General features: G+C 40.2%; 1 protein-coding gene across 1 annotated transcript in view; it reads right to left on the bottom strand.

Moving 5' to 3' along the window:
* Positions 1-422: 422 nt before the first annotated feature.
* LOC135477839 (ficolin-1-A-like) overlaps positions 423-24,124 on the bottom strand; it is a 109,030-nt gene continuing 85,328 nt past the window's right edge. Inside the window, exons 2-8 of the mRNA XM_064758044.1 lie at positions 12,900-12,968; positions 11,257-11,350; positions 7,978-8,140; positions 6,606-6,691; positions 3,822-4,011; positions 2,178-2,340; positions 423-603 (exon numbers count right to left, since the gene is read on the bottom strand). Of these exons, the coding sequence (XP_064614114.1) occupies positions 481-603; positions 2,178-2,340; positions 3,822-4,011; positions 6,606-6,691; positions 7,978-8,140; positions 11,257-11,350; positions 12,900-12,968 (888 nt within the window). The 3' untranslated portion in view covers positions 423-480. The remainder of the gene's footprint in view (positions 604-2,177; positions 2,341-3,821; positions 4,012-6,605; positions 6,692-7,977; positions 8,141-11,256; positions 11,351-12,899; positions 12,969-24,124) is intronic.

Genomic DNA, 24,124 nt, shown 5'->3' with positions numbered 1-24,124 from the left:
GAATTTGCCTCTGAGCATTTATGCCTGTGTGGTATATATTGTGGAACATATGCGTCCGTTTGGACTTGACACCGTAAGTACTTTAGTATTTGTATAGATACTGCTATCCTTTCTTGTTAAACTTAAGTACTTTAGTATTTGTATAAGTCTTATTATCTGTTCTTGTTAAAGCTAATAAATTGTTGTAAAATAAAAATCTGCTGGTTTTTGTTACATCTTTGTGCGGCTAAACTGTCGTGTATTTCGAACAAGCCATCTCTTTATAATGCAGACAGTTTGGGTCGTAACACTAGCCATAGATTTCAAACAACAAAATGATTTTGAAGAATTATACAATCCGAAACGGAATTACGAAAATTCTTCTTAAAACACGATAAAGATATTTTAGGGGGTGCTGCATCAACTCTGTAAAATTCAAGTGCTTTATTTCTTCCAAAGAAGGTAGAGAAACAAAATGTCCTTAGTAACAAAGCTTTAACTTTAATGCACAGGACAGTGGAACGGCTCGTGAGAAGTGGGAGTCGCTGAGCGAGGTCGGAACTTCATCTCTGTTCCTTTGAAAGAATATTTCTCCCTCCAAAGTCGCCATTGTAGCCCAGCTCCCTACAAACAAAGATAAACCCTATATAATTTATATCACTGCTGTTTTATTCCGTACCAAAGAATGTTTCACTTATTCAACAGCAGCCAGTATTATGGCGGGACGAAACTGGCTATTGAGCCCAAGGGAGACTAATGACCCCACGTACGAAACCCAAAGCTATTTTGTGTTGCTTATTTATTTGATTGGTGCTTTGCGCCGTACTCATGACTATTTTACTTATACGACCTCCGCCAGCATTATGGTGGGGGGGAAACGGGGCAGAGGAAACAAACGACAACTCGCAGACTGTAGACAGATCTTTCCACGTACCGCCCTCTTGAGCTGGACTTGAACTCACAGCGTCCGCATTGTTGAGAAGCCCCTGGGTCATTACGCCGCGGTGGCGTGCTTACTCTTTCGGTCACAGAGGTCCCATTTTGTGTTGCACCAAACATCGGAATTGTAGTACAGGGTTTCAAAACGGTTAACATTCCAACATAATCGCCTCTACCGCAGGTACAGTGCTGCGAACTGATAGTAGCCCTGCACTGTATCGTGTAGAACTACTCAAACTGACTTAAACTTTTGTCCATGACTGAAATGCTCATTTTTCCAGATTCTGGGAGTTCTATGGATTTTATACAGGTGCTTTGAGAGATGTTTGGACGGTGGGTATTTATTTATTTATTTATTTATTTAATTGGTATTTTACGCCGTACTCAAAAATATTTCACTTATACGACGACGGCCAGCATTGTGGTGGGTGGAAACCGGGCACAGCCCGGGGGAAACCCACGGCCATCCGCAGGTGGCTGCCAGACCTTCCCACTTACGGCCGGAGATGAAGCCAGCATGAGCTGGACTTGAACTCACAGCGACCACATTGGTGAGAGGCTCCTGGGTCATTACACTGCGCTAGCACGCTAACCGACTGAGCCACAGAAACCCCCGTTTGGACGGTGGGATGCTATCCTATTGGGATAATGTAAATTATAGCACAAAAATAAATACCTCATGACTTTTATTTGCCTCCAGAAATGCTTTTTTGTGATCGCAATTATAGGTCATTTAGGGTAAGCGCATGCACATTTTTAAATCGTGCACTAAACATGTGTTACATTCTGTTTGGTGTTACATTAAAAAAAATTAAATTTGTGGCATCCCTGAGTCCATTTACCGCAGGTTCGGGTGAAGCGAATTTACAGTACCTCTTGGTGATATCACATATAGCCAACCCTGTTCCATATGGAGTCCGTTGGTAATATTATCTGACAGTTTTGCTGTTATCACGATATGGATCCTACCTTATTAATATTTACCTCTGTACACGCTCTGCTCTGCCCTCCCTGGGCCGTTACTGCTAAACTACCTTGAAAATGATACTTGTTGCCGCCTCGCTTGGCGGAGATGTTAGGAGCAAGGGAACAGGATTGGTCGGCCCTTTGTCAGTATAATGTGACTGGGTTGGATATCAAGTATGGGCAACAGGTATCATTTTTAAACTCTTTGGTATGACCCGACCCGGGATTGATCCCAGGTCTCCCGACACGGTAACCATTACACCACCGAGGGTCTCTACCCATTTCGTACTTACCGCTGTTACAGGGCCAGCAAATTGATAGTTTCCGTTTAGATTTGCAGAGAAACAGTCCCCAAACCACCAGCCTGAACGGAATTCTCTCGCGCAGTGCCTAGTGGATATGTCGTTGTCTACGTCTGACGTCGAAAAACAGCGGTTGTTGTGGAACTGATTGCCGCTGTGAAACAAAAAAGGGATGATAGGAATTATGACTTTCAGATTGGGTTTAAGAACAGCGTATCCAACAAATAAACGAAATGACTCGAACATCCGAAAACATTTTTTGGCGCAGAATGGGAATTTATTGAAAACCTCTATTGAAAAAAGAAGAGATATAAAACTCACTATATATACATATCAGAATTCCGTTTGCTTGTTCGTTATTCACTGTTTTGAGAAAGTCATTTCAACATAATTTTTCTGACATGATGTGCACTTTTTTGACGGAATGCTCATCTGTTTTCTCTTCTAAAGGAAATTGTAAATAAACCATTGCCTTAGCAATCGCCGTAGCTGGATATATATGTGCCATCAGAAGTCGCAATTGCCTGCATGAGTTTGTATATTGATATGTGTTGCGTTTCATTCGGTAATATTACTAAATTGTGATCAATGTCACTTTTTATTCCTTTTCTCTTTCGTCGGTTATATAGCTGCTTTGCGTTTCTGGCCTCATCAGTTAGGTTGCATGTACATTAGCGAATATCCATGCAATGAGACATTCTCTTCCAGCAATTTGTATCAAATACATGTAGGTAACCGATTATTTTGTCTGACATTAGCCTCAGAATAACTATGAGGTTAAGTCTTACATATTCTGTTGTATGCCCCAAAATCACAATGGGTTATAGCCTTACATTTTCTGGCATGGATTCACAGTCAGTTTGAATTTCAATATAACACTTTTAGGGACCGTTCTGAAAATTATGATAGATTGTAGCCTTACAGTCTTCAAAATGAGTACGAGGTTTTTTTCGTCTTACATTTTCTGATTTCGTCAAGATCATGGAGGGATTTTTAGCATAAAAATCATAATGGGTTGTAGCATAGCATAGTCTGGTTTTTATATAAATCTCCCTATGGATGCCTTTGTGCTCAACAGAACTTCCTTACACTTTCTACTACTTTTCCCAAAATTGTTCACCATTCTACTTGGAGGATCTGGTCTGAAAATCGCTTGTAAAGTGATTTAAAAGATTTAATATTTTTTTTTGCAACTGCCTCAAAATCACTAAATATTTTAGCCTTGCATTTTACTACACTTGCCTCATTACCACAGTGGAGTTTACGTAAACGTTTTTGTGTGTTTATCTTAAATTTAACTTTCAACCTTGAGGAAAAAAACTCCCAAATCTCCTTCGCACATAAGTATGGATGTCAGTTACATTACATGTATTAGTCAGTGTGTGTCGATTCAATGTGTATTTTGTGTATACAAGCGATGTTTCCTGGCGATCTGCTTAAGTCCGTCTGATTTCAGATTGTTTTAATTTCCAGTATCGTTCACATAATTGGGAGAAAATACACTGACATACATGTATTTACGTATGCCACAATCCTCATTTTTTTGTCGTTATTTCACTTTTTTAAAACTTATTTGTCGTTGCTAACTCCACCTGGTTACACTGAGTAATAGAGCTTCTATTACGTAGGACTTACCCACTTCCGGTAATGAGAGAATCGCCCGCGTCGCCATGGTAACTGGCCACCATTAGTCGGTAAGAGTCGGAAGGTGGCCCGACCGAGAAGAAGTCATAGACGGCAAAGCGCTTGGCGGAACCCCAATCACAAATGTCAACCCGTAATTTCTGGTTATTGTCTTTGGTAAATTCGTGCAGAAGGTCATTTCCTGTCAAGACAAATACCTAGACAAATGTAACATCTTTACTTCAAATTTGACGTACTTATTTTTACGAAGCCTGACAATTACCGGTAGGTACAGGTAAACTGACGGCCAAATGAAACTTTACAAAGAGTTCAAATCAATTTATTTTGCCAAAGCAAAAAACAGGATGACTGAAGTTTTATATATTGAATAGACCAATGACTTTAGATATTGAAAATCCTGAGTAAGAACGGAGCCCTCAAATCATTTTACAAGTGAACAAACACAGCAGGGGTAGAAAAATAGCCATTCCATCTTGTTTAACAATGGGCAGAGTATACAACAAGTTGATTATTTTTAACATCAGTCAATATCAAAACCAATCAACATCACTTGCGGCCACCCCTTTCTTCAGTGCGTGCAAAAAACTCTCCGACCCGTAGAAAAAGTCAGTCGTCTGATGAGATGACGTGGGATTCGTTGCCATTCATTTTGGAGAGCGAACGCCAATTCTTGTCGGTTGGTTGCAAGGTGTTGCTGTTGTCTTACTCGACGACCCATGATATCCCAAAAGTGTTCTATGAGGGACATATCTGGGGAACGTGCAGGCTACGGCAAGACGTTGACACTGTTGGTGTCCAGAGAGTTCTTCACAACTCCAGCTGTATGGAGTCTGGCTTTGTCATGTTGGTACAGGACACCACGTATATTTTTTTTACAATTTCATCCACGTAACGTTGAGCTGTTAGGTTCCCGTAGATGATGACCAGTGGTGTCCGTTCCTCTCCACACATCCCACCCCACACCATCACGCTGCCACCACCAAAAGGTACCACCTCGTGGACACATGATGCAGCTGTTCGTTTGCCTCTTCGACGGTAAACTCACTGTCTGCCATCGGCTCGGAACAGACAGAAACGGCTTTCATCCGTGAAAACAACGTTACCAATGACGTCACTGCCAACGGCGTACAATTCGAGCCCATCGCATCCTCTGGCGACGATGTTCGATTGTCAACAACTGCCCTCTGAATATAGTCGATAGGCCCTACTTCCGTGAGCAATGAGTCTCCTGGACACGGTCTGCCGACTTACCCGGTGATCTAAGGCATTGATTGACAATGACGTCACTGTCAGGAAGCGGTTTCTCAGGAGTAAGTTGCGCAGGTACCCGTCTTCTCTGGGCGTAGTTACCCTAGGCCTGCCTGTTCTTGGCCTGTCCGATGTTTTACACAGTTACACGAGAGCAGCCGAAGGCCCTTGCAATATGAGCCTGGGTCTCTCCCATGGAAACCATATCTAGGGCCCTCTCGCGTTGTTCTGGAGTCAAGCGAGGCATTTACTTTAGTGGTTTTTAGTCAGTGTGCAAGTCCAGCACACTGTGTGTAACGTTTTTTTTTTTTATATTTATTACATGTGCAATTGCGACCATCCATGGGCCACGTGATTTTTCAGTATTCTTCTTTGTCTCAAAGCAAATTAGTACGGGCGTATATGACGCTTGTATGGGTATAGGCTTCGTACAATGTTTTCCGACAATAATTTTGTATTAATTTGCTGAGAAGGCTGGTTAAATTTAACTCACGGAGTCGTAAAGTTTCTTTTGGCTGTCAGTTTAGTTGAACGACAACACGTACAATAGTCGAAATTAACATCTTTTCCAAGAAAACATACCTTCTTTCAAACAGTAACTTGCCTTCCTCTGACAACTGGTAAGAAAGTAACATGAACAAAACCCCAAAAGTTTGTCATGTTTTCTTTTTGTAAAACGATAATACTTCTGCATCTACCAGCCCTACATGTCAGAAGTAACACATCATTTTCATGTTGTTACTGTTAAAAAAAAGCCAAAAAAAATTGGTTTCTTGACATCAGGCGTTACAAAAGAAGATGTGCTTTTTATATTTCTTTTTTCCCGTTTTTGACTTGTTTGTCTCCACTTTTATCTTCACGAGTGTAAAGTACAAATTTTTAACCGAAAATCTTTCTGACAGTTTCGAGCAACTACTTTTTTTGGTATGGTCCAAGCCTCCTGTGCATTCTGCGTCCACTTGCACCAGGCTTCCGTCATTGAATTTTCTTAACTTCCTGGTAAATCAAGTAGTATTATGCATCAGGCAAGATACGAGAAAATGAATTTAGGACTTTCCTGAAAAATGGACTATACTCCCAGCGTGGGAAAGTTAATGTAATGACGTCATGGTGTCAAATCGCATTCAGTTTCATTACCATAACCCAGGGAAGCTTCCTTTCTGCACATTGATCAACGTTGTAGGAAAAGCTAGAATTTCTTTCGAATACCGAACAAAACCCTGAACTTCTTAGACTTTTTTATTGGATTTTCGCTTTAACATGAAAATACTGCACCTTTACACCGGCTGTCTGACTAACTGACAAAGATGCACAAAAAAGAGACCCGGAAAAATCCATTGGGCTACCTGTCCCACCGCATTTGTCATAAAATTCAGGACTGGAATAACAAACGGCATTACGTTGCAGCGAGAGACGTCCATTTGTTGCTGGCTCATAAAATGCAATACAAAGATTTTATCTACTACACTCTAATGTCACCCTCTCCCTAAATATTGAAAAAAATACATTAATCTGTCAGTATCTTACCCATCCAAAACTCATCTGAAAGCACGCCGAAGCCAGTTTGATACTTTGTGTATGGTTGGTCAAAGTTCACGCTGCCTTTGTACCTCCTGAGGAATGAGCAATATATCGTCAGTTCATTTTTGTTGTTGCTCTTTAATTTTTCTTTCATTTACTTCCACGCAGCTCCTACTTCTCCGGATATAATCATGTCGGAAGAAGTCTTAAGGAGCAGAGTAGGATCACAAATCTTGTAACTTCTTGAATAAAAATAATAGTACTAGTTACTTGCTTAACAGCAGATATGATGATGGATTAGAATGGCTTATTTCCGTGTTACTTGCCTCTAGTTATACGGCGCTGGTGTGTCACAAGTAAGAACATTTGCTTACCCATACCGAGACCCGGTGAACCCTCTTATACCGTATGTCTTAGAGTCACTGGGTTGTGTTTTGATTGACTGATTGATTGATTGATTGATCAACACTGAGTGCCTGGAATAAACCACCGTTTACTGGCAAGTAACTGACAAACTTTACGCAGAATTTTACCCACTGATTAATTGGAATGCATATGATCTCTGTGGAAGACCATCGAAACAGTCCTGCGCGTGATGTCTACCACTTATTGCCCAGAAGGCTCTGATGTGAGTGTTTCACTTTTGAATGACAACAGAAAGGTTTCTGGGAATAGTGAACGGAGAACAACCCGAGAGAAATCCACACCTAGGCATGTACATGTACCTGACAAATCTCAAGTCTGAAAGTACACTTACACTGGTAATATTACTATATTTTTTGTTATGACTAGTGATAAACGTAGGCTCCGTTATATGCATACTTGGGAAATTTCCCGCGGCATGAAATTTAGAAAGTGCTATAAATTGGATCACTTGACGTAAACCAGCCAACATTAGCTGGTGTGAGAAAACCGGGCAGCGCCCGGAAGAAACCCACGACTATCCACAGGTTACTGGTATGACTAGTGATAAACGTAGGCTCCGTTATATGCATACTTGGGAAATTTCCCGCGGCATGAAATTTAGAAAGTGCTATAAATTGGATCACTTGACGTAAACCAGCCAACATTAGCTGGTGTGAGAAAACCGGGCAGCGCCCGGAAGAAACCCACGACTATTCACAGGTTACTGGTAGGCCTCCCCACGTACGGACGGAGAGAAGGCCATTATGAGCTAGTCTTGAACTCACAGCGACCGCGTTGGTAAGAGGCTCCACTGCGCCGCGCTGGCGAGCTAACACCCTCGGTCACAAAGGCTTCTGGCTGTCTTGTAGACTTATGATATAAAAAATGATCTTGGTATCATTATTAATGAAATGAAAAACATATTTTTAATAACACATAATAGAAATCTTTCGAATGAACGGTATTTCCTTACTTTTGGAAAACAATCCAGCCACCTCCGTCTGTAGTCATGTCACAGCGATGATTCACATAACTACCACTAGGGGACAGCACCTGATATATCCCATCCTCTGTTATGTTATAGACACTGCGTAGATCCCAGCAATCCCTGGGCGCGGGCAACGCTGATGTGCTACCTGGTGGATTAGTAAAGTGGTTATCTAACTCATCGTATGACTCAGTAACTGATTTGTAAGGAGGTGTGCAAGTCGCATCGCTTTTAGTTATACTGACTTAAAAATGCACTATCAGTGCAAAGTTTGGTGCAATGGAAAACTTGGTTTTCTTTCATTGTAGATCCAGGTATATAAGCGTACAGTGGCTTTTGATTACGAATTGTGGCAGGAAGAGAAAGTAAGATATATTTAATGTATTTCTTATGTTATGGTTGCCATTTTACATGACTATTGTTTGTGGACAAGAATTATGGGAACAGCATTACGTGAACAACGCGGGGAGCTTTATCAAGTCACTTGAACAAACACTCAAACATCAGTTGCTACAGACTTGACATGCAGATTTATTTTTCCGATTGATACTTTAATACTGTACTCAAAAATATTTCACTTATACGACGGCGGTGGGCATGCAGATATTACAAACTCATGTGAAGGAGTAACTTACAAAATGTCTTACACGTTAACTAAAACTGAAATTTCGGACAAGTAGCCATAGACTACCCAAAGAGACACGTCTTTGGCAAAATGAAAACAGAGATGAACGTTGATGTACAAAGTCTGACATTCTAAGTGTTGGCAATGAGTACCATTTCTGAGGGATACGCCCGAAGTAAAGACAAATTAAAACAACGTTTTATCCCGAAACATATTTGACTAAAATTGAGTGTATATAAAGTAACCTTTTTTCAAATCACCAACAGCGAAGAGCTAAGCAAATTACGGAGCTTTTTTGTTGAAGGAATTTCACATTTTTTGTTGATTATCCAGACGTATCATCGTTTTTTCTTTCTTCTGCCATCCTATTCGTTGTAAATTAATGACTCAGTGGTTCCAGAGTGAATGAACTGAAATTGAATTGACCTCATTGGGATCTTAGAACATCGTCTGTCAAGCTCGCGCGGATATTAGGATCCGATTACAACCCTTTTTTGAGAGGGTCGTGTGTGTATTTTAAGGTGGGCAAATTTGTCTTCGCTATCAGTTGGCCACTTATGGTGACCTAGTGCATATTTCGTGTGACAATGATGTAAATTGTCCCAAATTTGAGCAGCTATAACTTTATTGATGAAGATTTTGAAGTTCTTCGCAAGAGAACACAAGGTTTCAGGTAGTTACGAAGCTGCGAGTAGCGTCCTTTTGGCATTTCACATATAGATACTCCTTCCAGTACCTGGCATATCTTTTATTAGGCCGTCATTTTGACAACCTGAGTCAATGGTTTTATGGATGCTTTCTTAAAAGTTGAGAGAGGTTTACACCAATGCCTGATAATCATGGAATGTTTACATTATTAAAGGTTACCATTGTCACTCGTGGAAATTAGGTTGCGACTAGCGGTCAATTTTAGCTACTCGGGCGCTCTTAAACGACAACATTAGATATTTCTGATCGGTTTATTGATATCTGCACTTAAGTTTATTTGCATACTGCAGAACCGAAAACGTCTGAGCGCGTGTCACGACACACAGAATCAATCAAAATTCATTGATAACCTGCATATGCTGTTGTTGCAGTTGAAAGTGTGTCCCACTTTATAAAACAGGACATTCTGCGAAACAAAAGACAGTGCGAGACAGTACGAGATTTTGCTGGACTAACGCTAAGAGAAGAAGAAGCAAACATTTCAGCAGAAGTCTTTTATACAGCAAACAAAGATGAGCTCAAAGAAGTCTCGGTCAAGCTTGGTGTTAATGTTACATCGATTGCCTTGGTTTACAAATACTTATGTGTACTTACATTAATATGACTTTCATAATTAACACATGGTAATAGCTAATGGCCTAACAAATCTGGACGCACAGATGTGAACGTCTTATTGGTGGAAAACAAGTGGTGGTCGTGTCAGCGTCCTCGAGGTGCCTCAAATCGCGAGGACAGGCGAATGTACAAATCCCTGGCCAACCCCTGAACTGAACCCTTAGCTTGTGCGTATTGCATGATTTAAAGACACGCGCATTTGACCACTCGGCCACGACCCGCTCCAGTACATATCTAAATCGTTGAAACACAAAAGACTGAGGCATATTCTGCGATATTGTAAAGTTTTGCAAGGTATGCGTGAACTAGACTTATAAAGAAAAAATCATTAACATTGCCTACACTTTACTCCCCTTTTAGGGGATCAGTCTCTATTTTACGGCGCTGTATAGTTATTTTCTTACTTAATGATGCAAGCCGAGGAGACATGACGGGAATTCCATCCGATTCTAATAGACAATGACTGAGATTAAAACGCCCCTTGCTCAATGTCGAAATGATCTCGATGGTAAATAGGAACGGAACGCGGAAATTACCGAATACGGGAAAAGGCCGATTTAAGTGTAATCCTGCCTGGTAACCAATACGGTTGCCACAGGAAATCACACGTCGAAGGTAACGTTATCCAGTCTGTCCGTTAAAATGTGCATGGGAAAAAAAACATTATATACGGAAATTACTGTCTTCTAACACAGTGGGTGTGCTGGTCTAATGAGTTTGCCAGACGTATGCAACTTCCATTGGAAGCGTGTAGATCTACAATTTGGACAGTGATGAATTGACTAAATCAACGGTGAAGATGAATGATGTAGCAAGGTGTGAGTTAACGCCAGATTGGGTTAGATAATTGTAAGAATATCTTTCCAACTTTCCTGCAATTAAGTCCTTGTACAGATGCAATATAATTGCACTTACTTACCGGCTGTTGATGGTGGTACAGTTGTCGATGAAGCCTGAAAGAGCGTGCGGAAATTTGTGTATAGCGTCTCTAATGTTAATGCAACTTTTGTGTTATTCCCCTAATGTATTTTAGCTCATTTTTTTTAAATCATACAGTAATCTCTATATATTTTGGTTTCATATTTATTTTTGTATGATTTTGTTTTCAAAAGTTTCAAATTGTTGTAAATACTTAGAGATTAACTGAGAGACAGACAGATGATGCATGTACAAAAGATCTACCGTGAAAACAAATTCAGAAAACATTTAGTCCCTCTATTTCTAATACCTTGTATTTATTTTTGTCATTTTTATTTCGAGTGCCCAGTTGGTTTTGGCATCAATTACCTGATGAGCTGCGCATGCGTCGTAGTTACATCCAGGCTTCTCACAGCATTCGTGACAAAGGGAATTTCCCACTGCCCGCAATGATCTTTTCCCGATGATCTCCTCATCAAAAAGTTCACAAACCTGTAAAATCAATTAGGAAACAATTAAACATAAGCCCTCTGGTGGCGCTTGCATGAAACAGCCAAACGTTAAATCGATTGCAACGCTCATGTACATTGCTGATTCCGTGAATTTTAAACATCCAAATTAGGTGATAAATTGTGTTTGAAAAAAAAACATCCACTAGGAAACAAGTAATCTCCTCTATAATTCAAAACGTCTATTATTCTATCACGACCGTGGATTTGTTATTTTGTCGGATTTATGTTTGCTAAAAACTGGCAAACCGTTAAAATCCAAAGCTCAGTGACTCTTTGCCCCAAAACACAGGATGTGCCGGTTCATCACCAACCTTGGACAGCGAAGTTGTAAATTTTCCCGTTCCCATTGTTCGTAGGAGCTTTCGTGAAGGGAAGCTGTTGATCAATCTCGTGGAGCCACCTACGCTGTATTACATCCGCTGAAGACTACATGCCTTCCACCAATATTAGTACGTCACACACGATAAAGCTGGTCAGTAGCATGCTACAGGTCGGTGGTTTACCCCAGCACTTCCCTTGCCTCTACTTACATGGTCACTATCGTGTAGGTGAAGTACCATTTAGTATGGCATTCAACAATCAATCAACCAGTTGATCTGTCTATTTATTTGGTTAATACACTACATACGGGTAACGAATCAGAATTCTATTCGTACACTTTCTGATCCCCGGGACTTCTTAGCACTATTAAAGAAAGCAAGGGAAATAGTAAGTTCACGAATGACATTTCAAATCCACAAAACATATGGAATCTGACTAAATTTACGTCATTTTATTTGATTGGTGTTTTACGCGGTGCTCAGATGTGTTTCACACGCATACTGGTGTCTGGGGTTAGGCTGTGGTGAACTGCCTAACAGTGCTGACCACTTAGGTAGCCTAATGGAAAAAGTGTCTGCCTCGAAGTCGGGAGACGTGGGATCAACCCCGGGTCGGGGGTTATACCAAAGACTTCAAATGTGGTACTTGTTGCTGCCTCGCTTGGTGCTCAGCACTGAGAGGTTAGAGCAATAGAGCAGGACTGGTTGGGTCCGGTGTCATGTCTGGATTTTCGCTGAATGGACTTTCCCTGCCACAAGAAGACACAGTATGTGTACACCAGTATGCTTAGGGTTTAATGTCGTACTTATTTTTTTTTAAGAAAAAGGACGACGGAGTCCTTAGAGTGTATGCAATGTGCCTCCTTGTTGCAGGGCGGATTTTCACTGCTCTTTTATCTAGTGCTGCTTCTCTGAAATGATTTACCGAAGGTAAGTAAGCCGCTCAGACCGAGCCATTATACTCATACAGGTCAACCAGTCGTTGCACTATCCCCATAATGCTGAACGTCAAGCAAGGAAGTTACAACTTCCTCTTTTTTAAGGTCTTCGGTGTAACCCGACCCAGCATTGACCATGGATCTACCACCCTTGAAGCGGACTATCTACCAACTGTGCTATCGGGGCCGGTCTGGAGAAATATGAAACACGAACTGAAATATTCCCAACACCAGTTCTGTCGGCCGTAAATATTTAAGCAAATTCACGCACCTCTTTCTTCAAACAGCCCATGTTGAAACTCTGGCTAGCTGAACTCGTGGATTTCTCTGCGTAGCATACCTGTCCAGAAAATTGACATCCAGAGTGTAAAAGAAGTTATAACGGATTTTATTTACAGCAAAAAAAAATACGAACGTGAAGTAGAAGAAAGACCACTGTCCATGAAATAGTTGGGTTTACATATAAGCTGCTAGATATCATCACTGAAAATATATACAGATCTATAAATACATTCGCCGAATAGACATCGAAGTGAACTATTTCATGTCAAAACATGGATATGGTGTCACCGATACCCTCAGTATAGACCACCGTAGAATCTGATGCTCTAAACCATTTCACTCGGTTGAAAAATGTCAAAAAAAGTAAATCAAACTATTTTCCTTGACAGTGATAAATGGTTGCTCACCCGATCTACACTTCATCTTGTTGTTTTTTTGCCTTCAATTAAAGATATGGAATAGTTTCGTGATATGAAATCGCTCTTGTACCCTGATAACCAATTTTTATTAACATTTCTACTCATTCAAAATGAATGATTGTTTTTGTTTTTCTCTTGTACCCACATAACCAGTTTTTATTAAGGTTTCTATTCATTCAAGAAAAATAATGGTTGGCTTGTTTTTCGATATGCAGACAAGCTAGAAAGGAACTAAGGCTGACATGTAGATAGAGCCCGGCCCTGACGTGTGAACCAGAGCTGAAGAGCAGTTTAGAAGCCAGACATTCAAAGGTGCCGACAAGTTTATGTGTATCTATATAAAAAAAAATACTGTGTGGGGAAGTTCATATATACACTTGTACGTTTTACGCCCGTGTATGACAGAGGTAATTAATTTTCACTGTTCAATAAGGAATCGCAGTACAATTTTTGTACAAAGGAGAGTGTTATTTAATGCTATATTACTGCTATATTAATTGGCAAGATCGGCATTTCCTGAGGGGTTACAATTTAGTCTATACAAGAAAAATACACTGCTTATGCATATTTCTCCACAATCTCCACAATCTGCGGTAAAGCCTATTTAAAGTGAACATAATGTCAGCCATTATATATAAACACAAACAGTAAGCCATTATACATAAACAAAAAGAGTAAGCCGCGCAAACGTATTAGAGAAAAAAATCTAAAAATAATAAAATAAAATTTTGAAAGCCGAGAAGATGGATTTTAACATTATGGATATGAAACTCACTTCACTCCGAATAGCCATGTTTTAGAAACCCTTGTGGCTTTGACCAATCCTTTGCATTTAGGGCGTCACGTGATATTTTGGCTACAACGTCAAGAATTTTATCAGAGCTTCATTGTTTAGCGCGGCTTCTTGGTGGATAGACACACAATGCGTGGTGGAAGATCAGATTTTTATGATATTGGAAGTGGCAAACTAATGCAGGACAGTCGTACATTTATATGGAACAGACAATATGCGTTTTACAATTCCTACATGTTGTAAAGCAGGTTGCAGTAATTTGTCAACAGGAGCTGACAACAAAATCGCCTCAGGATAACCATTGCCTGAGAATGAGAAGATTTTGTTGCGTAATCTTTCCAGGGTGACGCTAGATTTATTAAGCAAATGCCTGTGTTGTCAACATCAGCATGAAAGAATCTGTTCCAAATGAGGAAAATCATGCTATTCCCTGATGTCTATAGCCAGCTAATGTTGACAACCGTGCAGGCGGAGACGAAAGCGAAAAGTATCAATGGAAAGCAACGCTGTGCTCACAAAATTTGCCCTGACAAACTGCCAAACTTTACGAAACTTCGGCCGTTTGAAAACGGAATAAAACTTGAACTCTTCGGTGGGATGTAGGACGTTTTTGTTTGCATTTGTCTCTATGTGACGTCACGTTAGATAGCTATTTACACGTAAACAGGCGTAACAAAATGTGTGGCCAGGTAGTGACGAAAATTTTTTTTAATGGAATTGAATGCTTGGTGAGGAGCGATAATTATTGAACGATTGTATTAACAAAAAAAAATTTATTTGGGAAAAAACTCACATAGAAATGTAACTCTACAAAAACCTAGCGTAACTATACAATAGTGTGAATAATATTTTGTGTGACGCCTTCTGTCTCGCAGATTGTATGACTAATGTGAATCAAATATTGCTAATTGAAAAATCTTTTAACCTGGATTTGAATGAAGACGTGACATTGATTACTTCGAGGTTTGGGCTGATGATCTGATGAAATGTGTGGATAGATTTGAAGTCAGACAAGGTACATACAGATTGAAAGAATAGAAACTGGTTAGGTAATTGTGAATGTCAGATTGTCTTTTGAACAGCTGTTGAAATTTGTGAGGAAAAGAGGGTGATTGGTGAGTGAATTTATGTGCGAGTAGCAAGGATGAGTATCTGTGTATTTGTGTATTTTGAGGTTCTTAAAGATTGGAGCCGCATCATCCAGTCTTTGTGAGAAAGTGATGAGACGGATGATGTGTTTCTGAAGAACTACTAATGGATGGAGATGACGCATTTATGTGTTACCCCATAAAACATTTGCATAGGAAAGATAAGGGAATATCAGAGAGTAGTACAAAATAAGCAGTGTTTTCTTGTTGACATTTGCTCGAATGTGCTCGATGATGCCAATATTTCTGGTCACCTTCTTAATAATAAAGTTAACGTGTTATGTCCAAACAGGCTTGAATTAAAATAAATTCCCAAAAACTTGTGTTCTTGAAGGTCGGCTATTTCAACGCCATGCAAATATAAGTGGCGGAAGTGCCTTATTTTTGGATACATTTATGTGAGTGCATTTTGTTTTACTAATATTAAGGGACAATCGGTTAGCTATCAGCCAGTCGGAAATTTTATGCAACTCTACAGGCATAGTGGATGCAGCCCCGTCGCTTCTAGGTGCAGAAGTGCAGACACTTGTATTATCAGCAAATAATGTAAAATCCAGAATATCTGATGATGCTGTGATGTCATTAATGTACAATAAAAACAATATAGAACCGAGAATGGAGCCCTCAGGAACACCACTATTTACCTTACGGTCTTTTGACATATTTCTCTCAAAGTGAACTGATTGGGATCGCCTAGCTAGATAGCTCTCGAACCACTGAGCGCTGTGAGCTCGAAGCCCATAGTATTCGAGTTTTTGTAGAAGGATTTTGTGGTTGACAGTGTCAAAAGCTTTTGACAGGTCAAGGAAAGACACGGCAGAATGTTGTTTGGCATCTTTGGCAACTACGAGTTAGTTGTATAGAGTGCAGGCCGCGTGGGTAGTAGAGTGCCCAGTTCTAAAACCAAACTTATTGGGCGAAATGATGTCATTGGCTGTCAGAAAATCATTCATCATGTTTACAACTATATTTTCCATTATTTTGCTGAGAGTAAGTAATAATTTTTGCAGATTTCAACGAAGACGGCATACAACCCGACATAAGGGACAAATTAACTATATGTGCAAGCGGAGTTGAAATATCTTTTGCAACAAGTTTGACATCAGACATGCAAATGTCATCTAAGCCTGGAGCTGATGACTTTACACTGTGTATAGTGGTTTCAAGACCAGGCGAGACAGGAGAAAATTGAAAGTTTTCTTCTACAAGCTTACCTAGAAAATCTAAAATCATTTGCCATTTACTCTGTAGATAAGCGTTGTATAATGTTTTAAACAATATAGGGCGCCTCTAGAAAACGTTTTTGGGAATTAACTAAGAACGGGTGACTGATTTATGTTCACTTATAGGTTCAATAAGAATTTCTTCCAGTTGGCATACTTGCCTTTTCTTTACAGCTACGTGTGTACACGTGCCTCAGAAATTCCTCAGCCCGTTATATATATATATATATATATATATATATATATATATATATATATATATATATATATATATATATATATATATATATATATATATATAGATATATATAGATATATATATATATATATTTCACTTAAGCATTACTGTATCAACTGAACGAAGTGATCCCCCAATATTTATCCGTAACACGAAGGCGTGTTTAAGTCCCCATTTACTGATGAATATTGCTTTTTGTTTAAATTTCTTTTAGAGCACGACAAATGCATTTTCCCTTATTCACTCATTAAGAACGAATTAGTTCTTCAGTCTCGTTACGTACATGTACTAGCTGAATTATTTTCAGTACTACAAAGGATGAACTTCCATGCGTGCGTGGGAAGGTCTGCCAGGAAGTTTCGGATGGTTGTGATTTTCCCCGGGCTCAGCCTGGTTTTCTCAAACCATAATGCTGGCCGCCGTCGTATAACGGAAATATTCTTGAGTACGGCATAAAACACCAATCAAATAAATAAATAAATAAATAAACTTCAGTGACTCTCTCTGAACAATCCGTGAAGTTTCCCTTTACTAATCAGTGTGGAAGATCTAAATTGAAAGTTCCAGGATTATGGCTGTATTCACTTACCAAGAAGATTCTCCATACCAAATTAACCGGAAACAACCTATTGCAAATCATAATAATGATATTGTCTTACACCAATGTAGAACACATTACAACTGGGAAAGTTTGTCAGTATCTTGCCAAAGGTGGGTGATTTACCCCGGGCTCTCCGATTTCCTCAATTTGATAAATAAAACTGACTGTCGTCGTATAATAAAAAATGATTTGTATTCCGTGTGAGTCAAGAGGACTTGCCACATAGTCTCGCATACAATTTGTCAAAGTTCAAGGTACTAGGGGTGGTATGTTCTGTGTTTACCTCTCCATCCTTGCAGTACGTCATTTGGGAGCACGAGGATGTGGACGGGACACTGGAGCAGCTTAGACAGGGAATTCCGCTAGGGGGAGCTGATGATGGAGAGAAAAGGCTACCGATGAATAGTTTCGAAGAACAACGCCTATCTTGTGTTACTTGTGGACTAACGTAGGGCCTGGTGGCACGGCACTTTAAATACATTTAAATATAACAACGACACAGTCTTGTTCATGCTAACGTAAGTGAATTGTGATTGAACAACGGTTTTCCGGTTGTGAATTTGTGTCTCAGTGAGCCAATAAGACTTTGCCGATATCGATTGCGCATTGCTGTTGTATTTGAAACAAAGCTGTTCGATGTAACGCCAGACAGGGATATACCGTGATCATCCATATAACAATGGATGTAGGCGTCTTAAATTCGCTTTATCTCTCACTGCGAGACACTACAGCTTCACTGTGACTGCTGTTTGTATGGAAAATATTTGCCAACACGATGTAAATTTTCAATCAATAAAAAAACAGTAATAATGTTCGATCAACAAACCTGTTCCGTTCGTACAGACGTTGTTGTTGCATATGTCTCCGGTGCAGCATTCGCTGCAAAGGCGCAAGTCAAATCTTTTCTTGGGTGAAACACTCAGTTGCACACATTGCTGAAACAAACAAAATAAAAATTGTGGTATCTTTTCCTGGTCAATGGCTACTCAGATAAAAAACTGAAGTGGTCATTGTTCTCTTGAAATTCATTAGAAATACGTTACATGTCTGCCACATCCCACAGGCATTTGCGATAAACTATACAGTTTGGACTCGAATTTCTCTAGGCAAGAAATATTTACCTCTGCTACAATTGGGAAAGCCTCAGACAATGATATTATGGCTTTCACTTTCGCTTTCCTTTTCGTCAACGTATAGGGGTGTCGGATTTTTCCTGCATTAAAAAAGTATGCAGTTGCAACAAGATTAAGCCACTGAGGCCTATGTAAATATTCACTGTCGTCATATTTCTGCCAGTGGTAAAGAAGATGTGTCTGTGGACCCTAACTGAAGTGCACAGGTAGGAAGAGAGATTTCAACGGGTACGTGTGATCATTTGTCAACTATCACACTATCGTCGCTGTTCCAACTCTTATTTTTAGGTAGAAGGAACACGTGAAACTGTTTTATGTAATATTTATTCAAGAGAAAGTTTTCTAGCAGGATGGTACAAGATTAGACTACTACTTTCGCGCATTTGTCTGGAACATATATTGCGCTTTTCTAATAACATTGAAAACTGTTGTCTGCTTCTCTTTGCATGATTTCGTCCAAATTTCGTACTTCCGTATATACTTTCTTATTTCTTTGCTGGTTTGTGTTAAACGACGCTTTAGGAATTGGCTATTGACTGACGGCTAGCATACCCTTATCTGTTTCGACGCACAGATTCTGAAGTGAAATATTTCTCCGTACAACGCCATGCGTGTCAATTGCACACATTACAACTGTAAAGTTCACTTCAGATTAATTATGTGACCGAGAGGGTAAGCACGTCATCAAGGCGCAATGGCGTAGTAGCCTCTCACCAATGCGGTCGCTGTGAGTTCACGTCCAGCTCATGCTAGCTCCATCCCCTGTCGTACGTAGGCCTCAGCAACCTGCGGATGGTCGTTGGGTTTCCCCGGGTTCTGATCGGTTTCCTCCGACCATAATGCTGGCCGCCGTCGTATACGTGAAATATTCTAAAACTCGGCGTAAAACACCAATCAAAATCAAAATCAAATCAAATTCAAATTAATTACTAACCTGGGTCACTCGACATCCAAAGGTAAATGCCTGGGTCCCGTTGGTATAAAGAAAATGCTCTGAAAAGCAACTCTGAAAGACAATATCAAAGCACATTAAACAATTTTCTGATCCAGGTTACCATCATTGTCTGTTTATGCAGAAGTTTCTAGTTCGAACTCTTTTGACGCTAAAGGTAAAAATAGTTGGTCTGTATTATGTGACTTATCGAAAATGTTAGGCATTTTTTGTTGACATTAATTTACCGATCACCTGTCTTGCCATAACGCCTGTCTCCATTCCTTTACACATGTTCAGCACCTCAATTCTTACCATCGTTCGTCTAATTTAAATAGTTTCTGTGAAAGTTATTTTCAGGCGCCCGTGTAATAATAAATATACTCAAAAATATTTGCCGAACCTTTATCACATGTCATGTGGGAAGAAAATGTTTTATACCTCCAGCGATAAGAGCGCAAAACTCTCATATTTTTTCCAAACTTTTTCCAACGTTTTACACTATTTATAGTAAACAAAAGACCAGCGATGTGTAATACAGTTCTGTTAACATCACTGCGTGTACCTATTCTTGCTTAAGTCATGATGTTGGGTGGGGGACATGTAAGACGCTACTGTCTAAGCATTAACAGTTGGAATAATTTCACAAGTTACATGCGACGATTTATCAACTGGCATGGTTGTTCTGGTTTTACTCTCCATGCTGTTGTATTTATTTCGGCATAAGCACTCTCCATGCACCTACCTCCCACGGCCAGCACTCTTTGACTGTAGCACACTCATGAGGAGAGTTCACGGAGTCGCAGTGTAGACACAGGGGACCTCTGGCTGCTAAAAGTGGAATAAATGACGATAGTGATGCGATCATTTATTAAGACGATGTGACACTGCAAAGTGGTTTTACTTAGGAACAGGCTGGCTGCCGTCGTATAAGTGAAATATTTTTGAGTTCGGCATACTCCTATCAAATAAATGAAATAAATACCTAGGCACAGATTATGTGTTAATATTTCCTGAGTATATCGTACAACGCCAATGAATAAATGAAATAAATACTTAAGGACAGCGTCTGTGTCAACAATTCCTTACAATTTAACTTATTTTTTTATTATTTGATTGAAGTTTTACGCCGTGCTCCAGAATATTTCACTTATACGAAGGCGACCAGCCCTATGGTCACAATGTATAAAAATCTAATACTTCATAAGCATCTGCGACCGTAAGTGGGAAGGTATGACAGCAACCTGCGGATGGTCGTGGGTTTCCCCCGAGCTCTGCCCGGTTTCCACCCACCATAATGCTGGCCGCCGTCGTATAAGTGAAATATTCTTAAGTACGGCGTAAAACGCCAATCAAATAAATAAAATAAATAAGCATCTGAGGGGTCTTTAGGAGGTTGCTAGGCTTCAGTGGTCCAAAAGAAAAAGTGGCATGCCCGGAGCAATCCTTCACTGTAGCACAAACCATTAGTCAGATACAGAGACGAAGATAAGTAAACAACGCACAAATATGACCAGGGATGAAGAGTTTCAAATTTCTATACTCAAATAAACATGAAGAAAGAAAACGCACTGTTCATTAGCGGGAAATAAATTGGGTGGAGTTAATGTATGCAATAGTACATTTCCTCACCTCGTAAACTGGCAGAGCATGGTAAACGTGAAAAATTCTTAAGGTTGACGTTAAAAGACAATGAATACCCAACCAAGCCACAAAAGCTTTGGGGGCCTCCGTGGCTCAGTCGGTTAGCGCGCTAGCGCAGCGTAGTGACCCAGAAGCCTCTCACCAATGCGGTCGCTGTGAGTTCAAGACCAGCTCATGCTGGCTTCCTCTCCGGCCGTACATGGGAAGGTCTGCCAGCAACCTGCGGATGGTCGTGGGTTTCCGCCGGGCTCTGCCCGGTTTCCACCCACCATAATGCTGGCCGCCGTCGTATAAGTGAAATATTCTTGAGTACGGCGTAAAACACCAATCAAAAAAAAAAAAAAAAAATCACAAAAGCTTTGATAAACCATCTTCATTTAACCAAGTTAGCGATGTCCGACATCATCTACCTTGATTTCCCGAGTCATATTAAGTCTTAAAAGCCCTGCACTGTCCTTCTTCAATATGCCTGATTCATCAATTCCAACTTAGTTATTGACACTGACAGGAGTTCAAAACAACATGGGGTGTGGCTGTAGCGAGAAGTATGCGATATATGGAATAAATTTATTTCACGTAGAAGTGATAGCGCAAAAAATCTCCCTGCACATCATCGTGTTAAGGGTTGTCGGGGGTACGGCCATTTTGAGGCAAAATACGCTCGATTGAAATTAGTGGCGAAACAACATCAACACAGGCTACATCAGTCGGCTTTTTGGCCTCTTTCGCTATCACCGATATTATCTGATAGCGCAGGGACTTTCCGCTGCCTGTTCACTTCAATGAAAGCACATTAATCACAGTTCACAGCACTACTTATTGCTGTTGTATAATGTTGTGTCAAGAAATAAATCGGAACCGAACATACATGCATTTGCTTCGAAACAAGGAAGCACACACCTATAAGAGACGGTCAACGACTGGCTGAAAATGCCCTGGCAGAAGTACGAGGGCTGAAGTGCCATTCGCTGTCGAAAGGTTATGTTTCTGAAGACTTTCATATGTATAGTAAAGAAAGAGTGATTACGAAACCTTTGGCGAGAATCAACTTTGCTGACAGGAACACGTGATAAACCACATATACGTATTGCTCTATAATCCTCGATTCTAATTCTCCAATCTGCCCCGAACTACAAATCTTGAAGGCATACTTAAATCGCTTTGAATCTTGCCACCGACAAATTATTTTTCTCCCAATCTACAGTTTGAAAGTTTTTTTTCTGAACCGATCGTATGTGTCACTGCCTCCCTATCTACCTGAAGGACTGATATTCCTCCGTATGGTGTAAATGAAAACAACTCACCCATCATGTAAAAACAATGAACAGCGTAAAACAATTGTTAATGCTAATTGTTTTCAATACATATAAGGTTGTCATTGCCTGAAACACACTAAAAATGTATATATTTATTTGAGTGTCCTTTAAGATAGTGCTTTCACAAGAATTTTCCTCTCATATGATGGCGGTCAGGTTTATGGGTGAAAGAAGCCCGAGTGCCGGATTAAACCACCGACCTTCTGCATGTATCTGACAGACCTTTTGATTAAAGCCGCGACGGAAGCAATTTACAGAGGAGCACAAAGATGTCTTAGTCTGTATGTTGGCATTGATTTTTTTCAGACCTCCTATCAAATTTACACAGATCACCGCGGACATAGTAGGCTGAATAAAAAGTGAGCCAAAAAAAACCCCCAAATGTTTGAAAGCAGACAAGACGGTGTATAGCAGGAAGCGACGACGAGACGCTGTGCGTGAAAAGATCTGCGGTAAGTATACCACGGAGCGAGACCTGAACTTTTAGCGAAATCAATGGACGCAAAGAAATGGGCGAACTAGTTATTAACTTCCTGACAGAAACGGGGGATAGACTGGCATTTACATCCGTCATCTTATTTCCTCTATAGACAGCAAACGTTTTTTGTGAATGAAAGCGACGATACAGTACTGGCTTTTATTCATTACGCCGAAGCTCTGAAAAAAATTACGCACTTGAATTTGAGCCAGTAATACCCGTTTAACTGGTTTTTATTCTTCAAACAAAACCAATACACTGCAATCTAGACTTGCTTGCTGAAATAGCAGTAATTCTTAAAATGAGTTAAACCTTAGGAATTTTCAAGATAGTTGTTTTCTTTATATTTAATTGTCACTGTAACACGTTTTTGATACGGATTTCATTTATGTTCGCTTAGAACACTCCTTTTATCGTCCCGTCATCACTGAGTGAGTGAGCGAGTGAGTGAGTGCTTGGGGTTTAGCGTCGTTTCGACGATCGTTTCCACTCCCTAGCGGTTGCAAATGTATCGGGTAAGCCAAAAAATCTGCTATCGCCGGCAGTACTCTAAGCAGAAAAAGACTCTCACTAGATCGCTAGTCTAAACTCGCTTCGTATGAGACCAGGCTTGACAGCTCTACGACTTCCTCCAAGAAGTTAACGACTACGTTATGGGTGCTGGAAGACTTCCACCGCTCATTTATGAATGATTTTCCTCATAAATATACTCTCCAAAAACGACTGTGTACCACAGGTACACACACCTGTAACAAAATTGCACATCTACAGTTTTGTGTGCACAACGGTGTGCACTACCCATACACATGGTGTTTTCTCAAGAATGCGAGTTGTGTACGTCTTGTACTCAAAATATTTAGACGTTTACTTTGGTTACAGGTGTCTGTACCTTTGGTACACAACTGTTCTTAGATAATGCATATGATTAAATATGACAACTCAACCTTAAATACAAGCATGGCTTTTTGGATAAAGTGTGAAGCGAGTTCAGTAAGGCATGAAGGAGTTTGGTGAGTATACAGTTATAGGAATGGATCGAAACTATTAGTTTGTAGCAGAATTTGGCCCAGCGAATTTAGCGTCTCCTTGCCGACTCTGGGAGCAACCGCAGTAGGTACAAAGACGTATTCCAGTCCTTTGCGACGCTATGATACACCTGTACAGAAAAGGCCAAGAGGAAGGCTGCACAGGCTACAAAACGTATTCTGTGAAGAGATGTAGATTCAAACTACATGTAGGGCGGCTAGACTCTAATTTTTCGTGAGCCTATCTAATAGTCAAGCAGCCATT

The sequence above is a fragment of the Liolophura sinensis genome, chromosome 11 (genome assembly GCF_032854445.1).
Source record: "Liolophura sinensis isolate JHLJ2023 chromosome 11, CUHK_Ljap_v2, whole genome shotgun sequence".
Classification (NCBI taxonomy): Eukaryota; Metazoa; Mollusca; class Polyplacophora; order Chitonida; family Chitonidae; genus Liolophura; species Liolophura sinensis.
The sequence above is the reverse complement of the archived record's forward strand: the minus strand, read 5'-3'. Positions and strand labels throughout refer to the sequence as shown.